This window comes from Myotis daubentonii, chromosome 2 (assembly GCF_963259705.1).
Source record: "Myotis daubentonii chromosome 2, mMyoDau2.1, whole genome shotgun sequence".
Lineage (NCBI taxonomy): Eukaryota > Metazoa > Chordata > Mammalia > Chiroptera > Vespertilionidae > Myotis > Myotis daubentonii.
In genome coordinates, this window is record NC_081841.1 from 105,454,952 (window position 1) to 105,472,552 (window position 17,601).

General features: G+C 45.6%; 1 protein-coding gene across 1 annotated transcript; it reads right to left on the reverse strand.

Moving 5' to 3' along the window:
• Positions 1-2,203: 2,203 nt before the first annotated feature.
• On the reverse strand, positions 2,204-3,161 carry LOC132228152 (small ribosomal subunit protein uS2). Its single transcript, XM_059684096.1, has one exon. The coding sequence runs from the start codon at positions 3,081-3,083 to the stop codon at positions 2,223-2,225; it is 861 nt and encodes a 286-aa protein (XP_059540079.1). The 5' UTR covers positions 3,084-3,161; the 3' UTR covers positions 2,204-2,222.
• Between the last annotated feature and the right edge of the window lie 14,440 nt (positions 3,162-17,601).

The following is a 17,601-nucleotide window of genomic DNA, read 5'->3' on the forward strand; positions in this document are numbered from 1 at the left end:
AGGGTAGTTGGGGGTGAGCAGGCTGGAGGAGGGGGCAGTTGGGGGCAAGCAGGCTGGCAGGTAGAGTGGTTAGGGGCAATCAGGCAGGCAGGCAGGTGAGTGTTTGGGAGCCAGCAGTCCCAGATTATGCAAGGGATGTCTGACTACTGGGGATCAGGCCTAAACTGGCAGTTGGATATCCCCCGAGGGGTCCTGGATTAGAGAGGGTGCAGGCCAGGCTAAGGGACAATGCCCCCCCCCCCCATGCACAAATTTCATGCACCGGGCCACTAGTCTAACAATAGAGATGTATGACTGGATTTTTCAGCAGGTTTTGGGTATCCTTTCAGAAACTTTAAAAACAGTTTCTTAACTGTTCACTCATAAACTTGGTGCTGTCTCCCCTAAGGTAATGTCTCTCATCTTTGAAGTTGAGTCCATGCCAGTGTCAGCTGTTCACTGAAGGAAATGGGGTGGCCTGGCCGAGCACTTCTGATCTATTCTTTATATGCCCTATTCTGATTAGAGAAAATAACAAGGTGAAAGTTTGCCAATATTGTGCAATGGAAGTGGGAGTTTGCATAATACTGATAAACTTGGCAGGAGATTTATGGAGAATCAGAAGCAACTTAGGAGATGCAAATTTTTCAGCAGAAAAACATGATAATTAATTACTTATATTTAAAGTAATAGAACTTGTTTTTCCTTTTTTTGGACAGTATGTAAAGCAAATTCTGAAACATTCTAAAGGTATAAAGGTGTCATTGACTTAATTAAATCATGTCTTTATCCCAAACAATGTCAAATGCTTCCCTTTACCTGGCTTAGGAAAATTAAGTGAGTTAATTGGTCATTAAGAATCAGGAAATATTTTTGGAGAAGAACATTAATGTTCAAAAAAATTGAACAACTTGGATAATTATAAACTTCTAGAATCATTGAGCCTAAAGAAGAAACCATATATTTTTAAATTCAAGTTGCAAAATAAGTTTGACATAAATTCAATTTTAAAATGTAAACATAAAGTTTTAAATATTTTAGTAGAAAATTAAAAAGAAAATTATAATTTGATGGGTAGCAGTAGAAAAAATCTTTATAACTATGAATCTCAGGACAAAAGTCATAATAAAAATATTGCTAGGTTTGAGTATTTAATACGCACACATTCACACATACATGCAAATGTCTGCATGGTGAAAAAACATACTCTGATATGCTTTGGTATTTAACCAAACTAACAGGCAAATGATAAACTTTAAATAAAAGTTAACAACTTTAATTTATAAATAGCTCTGGCAAACCAATAAGCAAAACAAGAATCCATATGTTAACAATGGACATAAACAACAAATTCACAGTAGAAAAATAAAAATGGCCAAAAACATAAGCAAAATTTTTTAACCTTTTTGGTAACAAAAATAAATAAAGATTAGAATAATAAAACTCACTTATCTGGTGGGGAAAAAATGGAATAGAATGAACATACTCAAGATTGGCAAGGATTTATAGAAATAAATACTTTTATGCTGTGTTGTTTGGAATTTAAATTAGTACAACTTTTAGGAGAGCAATTGGCATTATGTACTCAAATCCTGAAAAACAAGCATAACATCTGATTCAGTTTCTAGGTATGAATTGTAATCAAATAATTGGACAAGTTACCAGAGATCTAAGTGCATAAACACAAATGGCAGTATTTTTTAAATAATAGTGAAAAATGAGAAACAACTTAACATACTGACAATATGGTATCAAATAAATGATAATTTACACATTGAAAGAAAGGCTACCAAATACCATGAATAGTTTGATGTAATTTTATTTAAGAAAATGCATATATATTAAGAAGTGTACACACACAGACACACACAAAACAGTGCCAGTCACTGTTCTGGTGCTTTACATATAAGAATTCATTTAATCCTCACTATAGCCCTGTGAAGTGGGTATTATAAAAAAACAAACAAACCTCTATTTCACAAATGAGAAAACTGAGGCAGAAAAGTAAGGTCACACAGCTGGCAACGGCACAGCTAGGATTCAAATCCAGGTCCTGTGGCTCCAAAGTACTTGGTCTTCACTCATAACTGTCCACACTGGGTGAAAACATGTTTTTCTTTTTTTTTTTTTTTTTTTTTTTTTTTTACGACTTTTAGAAACTGTTTATTTTCCATCAACCTTATTTCCGTTCTGTTAAGAATTTGTGGAAGAACAGCTTAGGACCACTCAGTGGTTGTTCCTACTCATTCAGTAGCCTGAGCAGTGGGAGCTGCAGACCAGTCTTCAGTGGCAGGCTGAGCACTCCAGTCTTCAGTAGGAAACTGCTGAATGGGTACAGAGGGCACCTGCACGCCTTCAGACCAGTCTGTAACCTCAGGCTGAGCAGCAGTGAACTCGGGAGCAGGAGCAGTCCATTCGCCCTGAAATTCCTCCTTGGTCACAGCCTTTTCAGCAGCAGCCTGCTCTTCCTTTTCAATCTCTTCAGGATCTCTGTAGAAGTAAAGATCAGGCATGACTTCCCACGGGTGTTCACGGGAGATAGTGCCACGCATGCGGAGTACTTCCCGGGCCAGCATCCACCACATCAGACCCACTGAGTGAGCCCCCTTGTTGTTGCAAGGGATGGCGATGTCCACATAGCGCAGCGGAGAGTCGGTGTTACACAGAGCGATGGTGGGCAGGTTAACGTAAGACGCCTCTGTGAGAGGCTGGTGGTCAGCCCTGGGGTCAGTAACCACCAGAAGTCTTGGCTCCCGGAAGGCTGCCTGGATCTGGTTGGTGAAGGTTCCAGGAGTGAAGCGGCCGGCAATGGGAGTGGCTCCAGTGGCAGCAGCAAACTTCAGCACAGCTCGCTGGCCAGTGTTCCTGGACGATATGACACTGACGTCAGCTGGGTTTTCGATGGCAACAATGGCCCGAGCTGCCAGCAGAAGCTTCTCCCAGGTTCTCTTCAGATTGATGATGTAGATGCCATCACTTTTCCTTTTGTAGATGTACTGTTCCATTTGGAAGTCAAGGTTGGTGCCACCTAAGTGGGTTCCTGCTGCAAGGAACTTGAGGACATCCTCCTCCTTCATTTGCAGGACATCAAGGGCTCCGGACATTGTGAAAAGTTTCCCTTTAAGTTACGTGGGAACCGAGAACAACGCCGTATGGAGCCCTCCCTGGGTAGCGCGGAAAAGCGAAAACATGTTTTTCAAGTTCAAGTTTACTTTACACGAAGAGAGAAAGGCAAATGACCAGCCTGACCAGCCTCTGGGTGGGAGGATGATGGAGGGAATGGGAGACTCTAGTTAATACTTTAAAAATCAAATCAACCCTGGACGGGTGGCTCAGTTGGTTGGAGCATCATTTCATACACCAAATGGTTGCAGGTTTGAATCCAGTCAGGGCACATACCTAGGTTGTGGGTTTGATCCCTGGTCAGGATGCATACAGGGAGGCAACTGATGGATGTTTCTCTCACATCGATGTTTCTCTGTCTCTCTCTCAAATCAATCCTATATAATAAAAGAGAAACATGTAAATTGACTGTCCCTCCGCTACACTCACCAGCCAATCAGGAGTGGGTATGCAAATTAACCCAACAAAGATGCCAGGTTAATTTGCATATACAGGTGCAGAGCAGGAGAGGTGGTGGAGAGTGGAGTGGCTTGGGGAAATTGGCTCCCCAAGTCACCAGATGGAGAGCGTGGAGGTAGAGCTGGTGGCTTGGAGGGCTTGGCAGAGTGGGAGGCCATGGGATGGAGACAGAGCAGGAAGGGAAAACCAAGATTGTGGGGAGCACCAGGAATGCTGGGAATAGTAGTTTTGGTGGCAGCCCCAGGACCGGAAGAGGAAGCCCAGAGCCTGGGGAACACCAGGAATGCTGGGAATCATAGTTCTGGTGGCAGATGGATCTCCTAGACCAGGGTGGGCAAACTTTTTGACTCGAGTGCCACAGTGGGTTCTTAAACTGGACCGGAGGCCAGAACAAAAGCATGGATGGAGTGTTTGTGTGAACTAATATAAATTCAAAGTAAACATCATTACATAAAAGGGTACGGTCTTTTTTTTCAATAGTTTTATTCATTTCAAACTGGCTGGATCCGGCCCGTGGGCCGTAGTTTGCCCACAGCTGTCCTAGACACTAGAGCAAAGTGAGCCTAGAGCAAGTTACTGTTGTGGTGGGGGATGAAAGGAAAGCAAAGGTGAGAGACATAAGTAAAATCAGAGTGTCTAGGAAAAATTAAAGGGAAGATATCCTAAAACTTCCAGGAAATCTCCACCAATGAAGCAAAGAAAAAAAAAATGCCTCTATAATTCTGTGAGCAACAAACCAATCTGAGATGGGGTCTCAGATAATTCGCTCATATGATTGCAAAGACAGACAGAAACTCCCATATTGAAGAGGGCTCCCCTTAGGGCTCCCAGATTGGAGAGGGTGCAGGTCGGGCTAAGGGACCCCCCCACCCCCAGTGCATGAATGTTGTGCACCAGGCCTCTAGTCTATAATAATTAAAGGGTAATATGTTAATTAGACCAGATGTCTTCCGGACATCATTCTGGATGTCCTTCCTGTCAAAGCCGGGGTCGGAGGGAAGCAAGCTCAGGTTGTGGATGCTTGCAAGTGGCCCAGGGGAAGCCAGCCTGGGTCCTGGGTGCCTGCAGGTGGCTTGGAGGAGGGAAGCCCAGATCCCAGGTGCCAGAAGGAAGCCAGTGCTGGCAGCCAGGGGAAGGAAGGCCTACACTTGCATGAATTTTCCTGCACCTGGCCTCTAGTCTTATATAATAAAAGCCTAATATGCTAAGTGTCTGACCGTTCGTTGGACTGTTCAACCAGTCGCTATGATGTGCACTAACAACCAGGGGGTAGACGCTCTGACCGGTAGCTTAGCTTGCTGCTGGGGTCCGGCCAATTGGGACTGAGCAAGTTGGGCGGACACACCCTGGAGCTCTCCTAAGGTCCCTCCCCAACCCCTATCATGCACTGGTGGGATTCCTCGGCCTGGCCTGTGCCCTCTCGCAATCTGGGACCCCTTAGAGGGCTGGTTTTGGCCTGATCCTTGCAGGCCAGGCCGAGGGACCCCATCAGTTCATGAATCCATGTACAAGCCTCTAGTAAAATATAAAAATAAAAAAATTAATATATTTTGTTGTTTTTGCACTTAATACATATCACCCAGCTGTAAAGAATTGCAAGTTTTTCAAATTTTCTGAGCTCTCACAAATGTTGAGGAAATATTCATTTTTTCCCTTAGTTCTGCTGCTTTGGTAATTTAAAATAAGATTAAAAAACCAGCTCAGCCTCCCAAACCCCTGCCTCTGCTGATCCCTTGACTATAATGCCTCATAATGACACAAAGTGTGTTTTTCTTTTAAAAATTTCCTTTCTTTCTGAACATTCTGTGCCTGTCTCTTTTTTTCTTTTAAAAGGATGACTGGGCTGGGCCCAGCATTCCTAAGACCTGACGTTGGACCAGCGTCCTGCCTCTTCCCAGTGCTGTCAGCCTCATGTTGCCAAGAGCCTTCTTTTTCTACTCTGTGTTTTCTCACAATCCCAGAGGATGGTGGTGAGGAAAATTCCCATTTTTCTCCTGACTCAAATCATTTTGGCTCTTGAGATTGTTACAAATACCACGGTGCTTAGAGATAGATAGTACAGTGTTTCCTGGTATTATATTTTTTAGAAAGAGAAGACTTTTTCTAAATCTGCATCAGCTTTTTCTGCTCAGAGGTAGCCTGGGTAATTCTTCAGCAACAGTAGTGATGCCGAGGGTGCTGATGGCTGAGGCAGTTTTCTGGGGTTGGTTCTGTGCCCTGTCCTATGCAAAGGGCCTTGCAATGATACTTTATTGGCCATTCTAACAGGAATGGCAGGCAGGTAAGAGCACCGCACCTCTTGCAGGGCGCTGTGGGCCAGGGTCTTGTGTATGGTCAGAGCTCAGAAGAGGGAGAACCAGGATCTTAACCCTGGCCTGTCTGCTTCAAAGTCTATGCCTGACCATCCAGGTCAGGGTCTAAAACCAGAGGTTCCTATTGACTGCGTGGAGACTGAGGGTCCAGTTCTCCCTCCCTCACCCACACAAGAAAGCACCAGGGCTCAGGGATCAACCAATGTTTGTGGAATGAATAAATGACTAGGGGAAAGGAATGCACAAACTGAGTCACCACCAACTTGCCAAAGAGTGTGAAAATGGCCCTTAAGTTAATTTACTCTTTATTTGAGAAAGAGACTTTGGGGACTGAGGATGTGGGTTTTGGGGGTGGCTTTTATTCTCTTGTAGTCTGTAGTCTCTTCAATGGGGCCATTGAGGGGTTGAGGAGTTGTGTTGCCTAGAGAAGAACTGACTCTACTAGATCCCAGTCTGGACACAGGAGCAGGAACTGGCAAATTTTCTCTGTACAGGGCCAGACAATAAATATTTTAGGCTGAAGGCTCAACAGTTTCTGTTGCAATTCCTCACCCTGCTGTCATACCCATATGTCAACAAATTAGTGTGGCTGTTTTTCAATAAATTTTATTTACAAACACTGAATTTTGAATTTCATAAAATGTATACATATTTAATCCTCACCCAAGGGTATGTTTATTGAGTTTAGAGAGAGGGGAAGGGGAGAGAGAGAGGAAGAGAGAGAGAGAGAGAAACATTAATGTGAAAGAGAAACATCAATTGGTTGCCTCCCAATGCCCCTGGGTGGGGATCAAACCTGCAACATTTTGGTGCACAGGCTGACACTTCAACCAACTGAGCCACCAGTCCAGAGTTGTATAATTTTTATATGTTATAAAATACTGGAGGCCTAGTGCATGGATTCATGCACCAGTGGGGTCCCTTGGCCTGGCCCCTGCCCTCTCACAATCTGGGATTCCTCGGGGGATGTCGGACTGACAGTTTTGGCCTGGTCCCCGCAGGCCAGGCCAAGGGACCCCACCAGTGCACCCGGCCTCTAGTATGTATATAAGATCTTTGGTTAATCTCTTCCCACCCTCCCTCCTCCCCTCTTCCCTCTGAGATTCATCAGTGTGTTCCATGTTTCCATGCCTGTGCGTTGAGCATCTGCCTCCTGGTGGTCAGTGCGCATCATAGCTACCGGTTGAACAATCTAATGGTTGAATGGTTGCTTAGGCTTTTATATATATATACTAGAGGCCCAGTGCACAAAAATTTGTGCACTCGGGGAGGGGGGGGGCGTCCTTCAGCCCAGCCTGTGCCCTCTCGCAGTCTGAGATCCCTCAGGGGATGACCACCTGCTGGCTTAGACCTGCTCCCCGGGGGATTGGGCCTAAGATGGCAATCAGACATCCCTCTGGCAGCCCGGCAGCCCTTGGGGGATGTCCACTTGCCAGCGGGGAGCAGGCCTAAACTGCAGTCAGACATCCTTAGCACTGCTGAGGAGGCAGGAGAGGCTCCCACCACCACCGCTGTATTGGCAGCCATCAGCCTGGCTTGTGGCTGAGCAGAGTTCCCCCATGTGGGAGCTCACTGACCACCAGAGGGCAGCTCCTGCATTGAGCGTCTGCCCCCTGGTGGTCAGTGTGTGTCATAGTGACCAGTCATTCCCAGTCTTTCTGCTGTTAGGGTCAGTTTGCATATTACCCTTTTACTATATAGGATAGAGGCCTGGTGCACGGGTGGGGGCCAGCTAGTTTGCTCTGAAGGGTTTTGCGGATTAGGGTGGGGGTCCCGCGTGGGTGCCTGGCCAGCCTGGATGAGGGGTTGATGACTGTTTGCAGCTGGCCGCACCCCCTTCAGGGTGGGGGTCCCCACTGGGGTGCCTGGCCAGTCTGGGTGAGGGGCTGAGGGCCGTTTTCAGGCTGGCGGGTGACTGAAGCTCCCAACCTCTCCTTTTTTTCTTTTTTCTTTTTTTTTATTCTGGGATTTATTTACCTTCTATGGCTGTCACTGGAGCTGAGAGCCGGCTTTAGCTCTGAGACCTCAGCTGGCTGAAAGCAGGTATCTGGGGTTTGTTTGGCTTCTATAATTGAAACACTGTTGCAGCTCCAGCTCTGAGGCCTCCGCTGCTGAAAGCAGGTATCTGGGGTTTGTTTAGCTTCTATAATTGCAACATTGTTTCTTAGAGTGCAGCTCAGAGCCCGGCTGCAGCAGGCAGGGAACCTTGGCTTCCTCCTTCATTGGAGCAAGCAAGCCTCCTGTTCGCCTCAGCTGCCTGGCTGCCAGCCACCATCTTGGTTGGGAGTTAATTTGCATATCGCCCTGATTAGCCAATGGGAAGCATGTCGGAGGTACCATTAATTACCCTATTTGTCTTTTATTGGATTAGATAGACTAGAAGCCTGGTACACAAAAATTTGTGCACTGGCAGGGGGAGGGGGCATCTCTCAGGCCAACCTGTGCCCTCTCACAGTCTGGGACCCCTCGGGAGATACCCACCTGCTAGCTTAGGCCCACTCCACTGGTTGCAGATGGCACACCCGATCCCGCGGTGCCTGCCTCGTCTTCCCCAGTCGCACACGGCAGGCCCGGATCCCATGCTGGAGCGGACAGTGGCTGGGGATTGCGCTGTTGCCTGCCCCCCTGCCCCAGGCCGCACACAGCAGGCCTGGATCCTGCAATGGGGCAGGCGGCGGTTCATGATCATGATGCCGCCCTCCCGCCCGCCCCGCACATGACAGGCCCGGATCCTGCACTGGGGTGGGCGGTGGCTGGGGATTGCGCTGCCGCCTGCCCCCACCTCCCTGGGCTGCACACGGCAGGCCCAGATCCCACACTGGAATTGCGCTGCCACCCACGCAGGGTGGCTCAGCGGGATCTGCCTGCAGTATGCAAATTTAATGGCCATCTTTGTTGGGTTAATTTGCATACTCTTCTGATTGGCTGATGAGCATAGCGAAGGTACGGTCAATTAGCACCTTTGTCTTTTATTAGTGTAGATTACTTTTCATTTTTCCAACTGTTTAAAATATTCTTCATCACTGGTGTACAGGTACAGAAATGGGCAGCAGATTGTACTTGGCCTGTGGGCTGTAATTTGTCCGCCCTTCTGTGGAGTCCAGGCCAATGGGAGGGGTGGACCTTTCCATCCAGGAGGTCAGTTTAGCTGCTGAAAATGAGAATGACAAGTGCTATTCCATTGTACCATCTGTGTAACTTTGGGCAAGTTATTAGAGCTCTGTGTGCCTCTATTTCTCCTTCCATAGAATGGGAATATGAGTCAACCCCTGTTTGGAAGATTAAGTGACATGATCCATTGAAAGCAGAATGGTGTCTGGCAAAGGGAAGTCCTCACTAAATATCAGCCATTATCTCTATGGTTACTGTTATAGCTGATGCTATTCCAGGAGGATATGCAATCCCAATGCTGGTTGGCACTTTTGTTTCTTCCAGGAGCAGCAGTGACTTTAGAGGGTGTTATGGGGTTTGCTGGGCCCATCTGTTGGCCTCACAATCTGCTAATTTTAGAGTATTAAGTGTTTAGAGGAGGAGGGGTTCCAAGAAACCTGCTAGTGCAACCTCCAGTACAAGGTAGAAATCTTATCTGCAGCTACCATTATACCAGGGGTGGGCAAACTTTTTGACTTGAGGGCCACAGTGGGTTCTTAAACTGGACCGGAGGCCGGAACAAAAGCATGGATGGAGTGTTTGTGTGAACTAATATAAATTCAAAGTAAACATCATTACATAAAAGGGTACGGTCTTTTTTTTCAATAGTTTTATTCATTTCAAACTGGCTGGATCCGGCCCGCGGGCCGTAGTTTGCCCCCTGCTGCATTATACCAACCCCATTATAAGTTCCAGTGATGTCCTTGGTTGTCCCCTGTACTTAATCAGCACTTCTGTTCTTGGGCTTCAAGACCCTCCATCCTGGCTGCACTCTTGGCCCACTCCTTCTTTCTCTGTTTTCGTCCATCTCTTCCTTCAACACTTGCAGCTGGCTTGATGTGAGGACTTCAGCATCCTTGTGCCCCAAGCACTGAGCCATGTAAGCACCCAGTCAGCGTTTGTAGAACTGAGTTGCAACTCCATGCCCACACTTGGTTCTCATCAACAGACTCGCTCCTCTCCCACCATTTGCGCTTCCTCTAGACCAGTGGTTCTCAACGTTGGCTGCACATTAGAATTACCTGGGAATCTTTTTAAAATCCTGATTTCTGGGCCTCATCCTCCGGAAATTCTGTTTCTTTGTTATGGGGTGGGGCCACAACATTAGTAACAAAGAAACAGAATTTCCAGAGGATGAGGCCCAGAAATCAGGATTTTAAAAAGATTCCCAGGTGATTCTAATGTGCAGCCAAGGTTGAGAACCACTGCTCTAGAGCCTAGACCAGTGATGGCGAACCTATGACACGCGTGTCAGAGATGACACGCGAACTCATTTTTTTGGTTGATTTTTCTTTGTTAAATGGCATATAAATATTAAAAATATAAATCTTTGTTTTACTATGGTTGCAAATATCAAAAAATTTCTATATGTGACAGGGCACCAGAGTTAAGTTAGGGTTTTTCAAAATGCTGACACGCCGAGCTGGGGTGGTTGGCAAACTGCGGCTCGTGAGCCACATGCTGCTTTTTGGCCCCTTGAGTGTGGCTCTTCCTAAGCCTTAGGAGTTCCCTAATTAAGTTAATAACAACGTACCTACCTATATAGTTTAAGTTTAAAAAATTGGCTCTCAAAAGAAATTTCAATCGTTTTACTGTTGATATTTGGCTCTGTTGACTAATGAGTTTGCCGACCACTGCCCTAACCCAATTCCCCTCAGTGCCCACAGCCCTCCTTGCCCCACCAGCAATCAAAGAGAAAAGCCGAAGTGTTGAAGAACAGAAGAGGACTGGCCAGGGTGTGCTTCCATGTGAATTCCGTCCCACGAGGGAGTGTTTGCTTGGGCAGACAAGAAGCAGTGAACTCAGAGACTAACATAGCCAGAGAGCCCAGTGAGCTAAGCACACAAGGGAGAGAGTCAAGTTTTCCATTCTAGTTCAGCCATGATTACAGTTGTCAGGGATCAGTGCCATTTGAGCTGATTTGCATGGGTGAATCTCTTCAAGGAGCTGGGTATTTATTTTGCCATATGTTCTTAGCTTTCATAGGACTTCAACAGATATGAGTGCAGAAAAAATGATCTGCAGCATGTTCAGTATATTTTTATTCATTTACTTAACAAACACTCAATAGTACGTATTATGTAAGGTACCATTCTAAAAAACGTCATATATAACCATGACTGAAGCTGCCTTTCATTCATTTATTCATGTGCTCAATAAAAATAAATTGGATACTGTCTGTGAGACCACATTGTGTTAGGAATAAAACAACATAAGATACAGGTTTTTAAATTTCTCTCATGGATTTAGTGGGAGAGACAAACACATAAATCAGTAACAACGACTATAATAAAAGCATATACGGCGGATGCCATTTGTCACTCAACCCCGAGGAAGTGATGTTTAAATTTTGTTTTGAAAGGTGAGTGAGACCTGACTGGTTTGGCTCAGTGGATAGAGCGTCGGCCTGCGGACTGAAGGGTCCTGGGTTCAATTACGGTCAAGGTCATGTACCTTGGTTGCAGGCACATCCCCAGTGGGGAGTGTGCAGGAGGCAGCTGACTGATGTTTCTCTCTCATCGATGTTTCTAACTCTCTATCCCTCTCCCTTCCTCTCTGTAAAAAAATCAATAAAATATATATTTTTAAAAAAGTGAGTGAGGATCTTGAACAGTGAAGAGGGAGCAGTGTTGCAAGAACAGCATTGAGGGAGAGCCAGCCTACACCTTCAGGGAGCTGCAAGCCATAGTCCCCAAGCAGCCGAGAGCAAAGCCTTCAGTCTGCTCTGCCCGCCATAGAAAGTACCACAGACTGGGGCCTTAAATAACAACTATTTTCTCACAGCCTGGAGGCTGGAAGTCCAGGATCAAGGTGGTGTCAGTTTAGGTTTCTCCTGAGGCCTCTCTCTGGTTTATCAATGGCTGCCCTCTCACTGTGTCTCCATATGGTCACCCTTCCATGCAAATGTGCCTGGTGTCTCTCTACTTTTAGCGACACCACTCAGATTGGATTAAGGCTCCACCCTACCAGCCTCATTTAACTTAATCATGCCTGTAAGGCCCTATCTCCAACTTCAGTCACATTCTGTGGTACTAGAGGTTAATATTTCAACATATGAATTTGGGGGTGTACACAATTCAGCCATAAGCCATGAGAAGGAGAGGTTAAGGGGCCGGGGGGGGGGCGGGGGTGGTGAGGCTGGTATGACGGCTACTGAGATAGTCCAAGGGAAAAGTGATGGAAGGATGAGCAAACATCAGCAGTGGAGGTGAGAAGAAAAAGATTCCTGAGATTTGTAGGATGATCTGCAGGGGGGATGCCAGCTGGCTGGGGTGGAGGGTGTGGGAGGAGTGAGGAAGTGAGAATGCAGGAGATAACGTCAATGTTCTGGAATGAGCATGGAGACAGAACACAGAGGTGGAGCACATATGGAGGTGGAGAAAGGTGCCAGTGGACAATCCTGGGGAGAGCTCAGCAGGGAGGTTTAGAATCAGAAAGGAGGAAGAGATTCAGGAATCATCAGCTTATATAGTATCATTAGAGCCAAGGATTTGGACAAAGTCACTTGGGGAAAGGGAAGGTGGCCAACAACAGAACTCTGGGACTCAGAAAGGGTGGAAGACCAGGAGAAGACGAAAAACTGTGCCAGACACTGTTAGCATTTAACACTACAGAATATCCTGGTGTAGGCATAAAGCAGAAACTTAAATAGCACCGACTGTGAATAGGCAGTGCTCAGAGTCCTTTGCAGTAGCTCATTAAATGCCATATTTATGCCCGAGGGAACTGAAGCCCATAGGCGTGATGTGCTCAAGGTCTCAGGCTGGACGTGAACTCAAACCCAGGTGATAAGGCACCAAAGTTGAGCTCTTCACCACATTGCTGTTCTGCCTCACCCTATCTTGCATCAACCTTAGAGACGAGAAGAGATTTAAGAAATTTGCTCAAGATGATATGGTCACGTCAGGTTTTAAAGTAAAACCTTTGCACTTTCCACTATGCAACTTCTTCACAAGCTAAGGGGGAAGAGAATCGCAGGGACAAGTGTCCTCTAGTGTGATTAGAACAGAAAGCATCCATTAGATTTGGCTACTGGGTTTTAAAGTCTTGAAGAGTGAATGGTAGCAGGGGAGAATCTAGATGATTCTTTCTGGGAGTTTGGCTATCCAGAGAAGAAAAGAGATGGGAAAGTGTGAAAAAGAGAAGTGGGATGTAAAAATGCTTAAAAAATATTTTTTGTTTAAGAGGAAGAACCCTGTAGCTATTTGTACACCTAGGAAATCTAAGAATGAGGAGAGCTGGTTTTCAATCTGCTGTGGGTTTGCTTCCTTTGAATCAGGGTCTCTGAGCCTGTGGACCTTCAGGGTCTCTGCGCCTGGGATGGCAAGGTCATCACTGTGTCTTCTTTAACTGAAAACATAGCCACAGACTCGCTGATGGGCTACTGCTCTGTGGTAAATGGTCGCTAAGTCTGAATGGTAACATCATAGCTAAACTGCTAGTAAATAGCGATGAGGTACCATACCCATAATACCAGAGGTTTAAAACTGTTAGAATTCACTGCTGATGACAAGGCTGCTACAATTCTTTTGGAAGACAATGGTACACATTTCAAGAACCTCACACCTTGTCATATCACTTGTCTCAATAATGTCATATCTGAGAGTTTGGATGCAGAAACAAATGAAAGTATGAAGATATTTACTGAAGCATTGTTTATAAATAGAAAATCAATCAAAGTATTCACATGTAAATAAATGTCTAGTAAACCCACTTGATTTTTTTTTAATTAAATCTTTATTGTTCAGATTATTACATTTGTTCCTTTTTTTTCCCCCCATAACTCCCCTCCTCCCAGTTCCCGCCCCACCCTCCGCCCTCACTCCCCACCCACTGTCCTCATCCATAGGTGCACGATTTTTGTCCAGTCTCTTCCCACATCTCCCACACCCCTTTCCCCGCCAAGAATAGTCAGTCCATTCCCTTTCTATGTCCCTGATTCTATTATAATCAACAGTTCATTCTGTTCATCAGATTATTTATTCACTTGATTCTTAGATTCACTTGTTGATAGATGCATATTTGTTGTTCATAATTTGTATCTTTACCTTTTTCTTCCTCTTCCTCTTCTTAAAGGATACCTTTCAGCATTTCATATAATCCTGGTTTGGTGGTGATGAACTCCTTTAGCTTTTCCTTATCTGTGAAGCTCTTTATCTGACCTTCAATTCTGAATGATAGCTTTGCTGGATAAAGTAATCTTGGTTGTAGGTTCTTGGTATTCATCACTTTGAATATTTCTTGCCACTCCCTTCTGGCCTCCAAAGTTTCTGTTGAGAAATCAGCTGACAGTCGTATGGGTATTCCCTTGTAGGTAACTGAGTTTCTTTCTCTTACTGTTTTTAAGATTCTCTCTTTATCTTTTGCTCTTGGCATTTTAATTATGATGTGTCTTGGTGTGGTCCTCTTTGGATTCCTTTTGTTTGGGGTTCTCCGAGCTTCTTGGACCTGTAAGTCCATTTCTTTCACCAGGTGGGGGAAGTTTTCTGTCATTATTTCTTCAAATAGGTTTTCAATATCTTGCTCTCTCTCATCTTCTGGCACCCCTATAATTCTGATGTTGGTATGCTTGAAGCTGTCCCAGAGGCTCCTTACACTATCCTCGCATTTTTGGATTCTTTTTTCATTTTGCTTTTCCGGTTGGATGTTTTTTGCTTCCTCGCATTTCAAATCATTGACTTGATTCTTGCGCTCCTCTGGTCTGCTGTCGGGCGTCTGTATAATATTCGTTATTTCAGTCTGTGTGTGCTTAATTTCTAGTTGGTTCCCCAATATAAGATCGAGGGTCTTATTAGTTTTCGTGTAGATCTCATTAAGTTTATCGGCAGCTTCTAAACAGTTCTTGAGAGACCTTAAAAGTGTGGTTCTGAACTCTATTTCTTCCATTGACAATTTTGTCCTGTTTCTTTGTCTCCGCATTTTGTTATGCTTCCTTGGTGCACCCCCTAGTGGTCTTTGTTCGCAGTCTTATAGTTAAATCTTGATTGTTGTAGCTAATTCCAGGGAGGGTTTGACCTCCAGGCCAAGTGGCTATGAGAATCAGCTGTGTCAGCAGTGAGAGAACTTCTGCCCTCTAGGGAGGTGCTAATCTAGCCTTTGCCTGAGGCTATCCGGCAAATGCCTTTGCCTGAGGCTATCCGGCAAATGCCTCTGTGCAGGGCTTGGGCGGGGCGGGTCGCACAGGATCAACAGGGTGGGCCGGAGAGAGCAGTTATGGCGGCTCTCAGTCCTGTCCCAAGGGGCTCTGCCTCTCTGAGTCCCAGCACCCGCTGCAAAGCTCGGAGAGAAAGCTGCACTCGCTCTGACCGAAGCCAGACAGTCCCGCTTCTCCCGTTTGAGTCTGGGTCCCTAAAGACTCGCCCGGATCTGGTGCCCAGAGTCTGCGACTCCCTCCCGATTGAAAACAACAACCGCGCCCTCCGCCGCCAGCCCGCTCCTCGCACTCTGCACCTCAGAATTTGACTTCAGCACTGCGCCTCTTCTGAGTGTCCGTATGCGTTTCTCTTTCCTCCTAGTTGTAGGATTTCCACTCAGCCAGCGTTCCTGTGGTTCTGGGTGATGTCCCTTCCGTTTTTTGGTTTCACTTTTGAAGTAGTTGTTCAAAGCAGCAAACTCCGGCGTTAACCTATGCCGCCATCTTGTTTCTCCCCATTTCTACCATTGTATCTGCAGGAGGAGGCACAGAAGACAAACCCACTTGATTGATAGAAGTTAATATGGTGGCTTAAAATACGACAATTTTTGAAAAATGGCATTCATACAGTGTTAAGTGAGGAAAGCAGGATAAAAATTTTTCAATATCATCACAAGTACGTAACTATATAAAAAAGACTAAAATATCTTCACTAGCAGTAATTTTGTTTGCCTACCTCTTACTTTGATAATGAAAATATAGTAAACATAAAAAGATTGCTATAACTCTCCACTAATTAGCAACAGCCAAATACAACCAATATTATTTTTTTCTATTCACTTTTCATATGGTTCTCTGGTATTTTGGTAGAGCACACATTATCCATAAAGAAATGCAGTGGTTTTCCTGAAAATGCATCAAGTGGAACCTCTGCATCACCCATTAGGAAAGCATCTTCAAAATGTTATCTTTCTGCTCAACATCATTTTACTGTAAAAAAAAACAAAAACAAACCCACACTCATTTGGAAAATGCAGAAAATTGTAAAATCAGAGAACTATGGAGAAGCAAAGAAAAGTCTCACTTAATTCTTATATTGAGATAATTAATGTTGATATCCTATCTAATAAAGAGGGAATATGCTAATTGACTGCCCCACCCTCAAAGATGGCAGCACCCACAGCCAATAAGGAGGAGATATGCTAATGGCTGCCATGCCCTTGAAGATGGAGGCACCCACAGCCAATAAGGAGGGAATATGCTAATTGGCTGTCATGCTCTCAAAAATGGCAGCACCCACAACAACAAGATGGTGGTGCCCAGTCCCCTCAGCCCCGCTGGGGTGGCAGGCGTGCAGTATCCTCAGCCCCCCAGTCTCCCAGGGCTGGTCCAAGGTGCAGGCAAGCCTTGGATGGCGGCTGCCCAGCTGCCCAGGGCCGCCCGAGGCTCAGGTAACCAGGGATGGCCGAGGAGCTGCCGGCAGTGGCAGCAGCAGAGGTGTGATGGGGGTGTCGCCTTCCCCTGATCGCAGTGTTGCCTCCCACCCCTGAGGGCTCCCAGACTCTGAGAGGGGCAGGCCAGGCTGAGGGACCCCCCCCTCCAGTGCATGAATTTTCATGCACCGGGCCTCTAGTTTTATAATAATAGGAACAGATTTTGATGGGAGGGACTGCTATGATTGTGTTAAACTAATATAGCTAACTCTGACATAAAATGGATGTTACATTTCACTCCTCAACAAAGCCAAATCATCCATTGACAGTGCAGGTTTAAGGGCAATCAACAGTATTGAGCTCGGTCTGTGTGGGACTGGGCTGGGCTCCACAGTAGACCTGCGCTCAAAGACCTTATTAAGAAGGCAACTTTGTAGCCATTGTTGAGAGTGTATTCCATCAGTAGACCAGAGACTTGCTGTATGAAAAATATGACTAGGCTTCAGCAATAAGTCTGGACATGGTGCCAGGAGATGAGCTGTGCTGATCCCTTCATTCCTTCTCATTGCTGGCGCACAGGGCCATCGTCTATCTATCACTTCTGAATCTTGCAAACCACTGGCCCTGGAACATAGCAGGTGCTCAATAAACACTTATGCAAGTAAACTAGAGGCTGGGGTTCAAATTTCTACCCTAGCACTTCTCTGGCTTCACGCTCATAGAAGCTAATGACTTTTAAATCTCAATCATTGATCCTGTCTTCCCTCCAAAACTGCAGACCCAGCTCACTAGCTGCCTCATGGACTTTTCCACTTGGAAAAGTTCCATTACCATCTGTCTAGGTGCCCAAGCAAAAGACTAAATGTCTCTTTCCACTCCTTTGTTTCACTCTTCCCTCGTCTATATATTTGCTCAGCAAATCCTGCTGACTCTAGTTAAAACATATCTCAAATTCATCCTGTCATTTCCATCCCCATAGGTGCTATGTGAACCAGTTCAAAGCCTCATTATA

Bases quoted from the DNA above. Each gene is read 5' to 3' on its own strand.
- LOC132228152 (XM_059684096.1), bottom strand. From the start codon at position 3,083: ATGTCCGGAGCCCTTGATGTCCTGCAAATGAAGGAGGAGGATGTCCTC.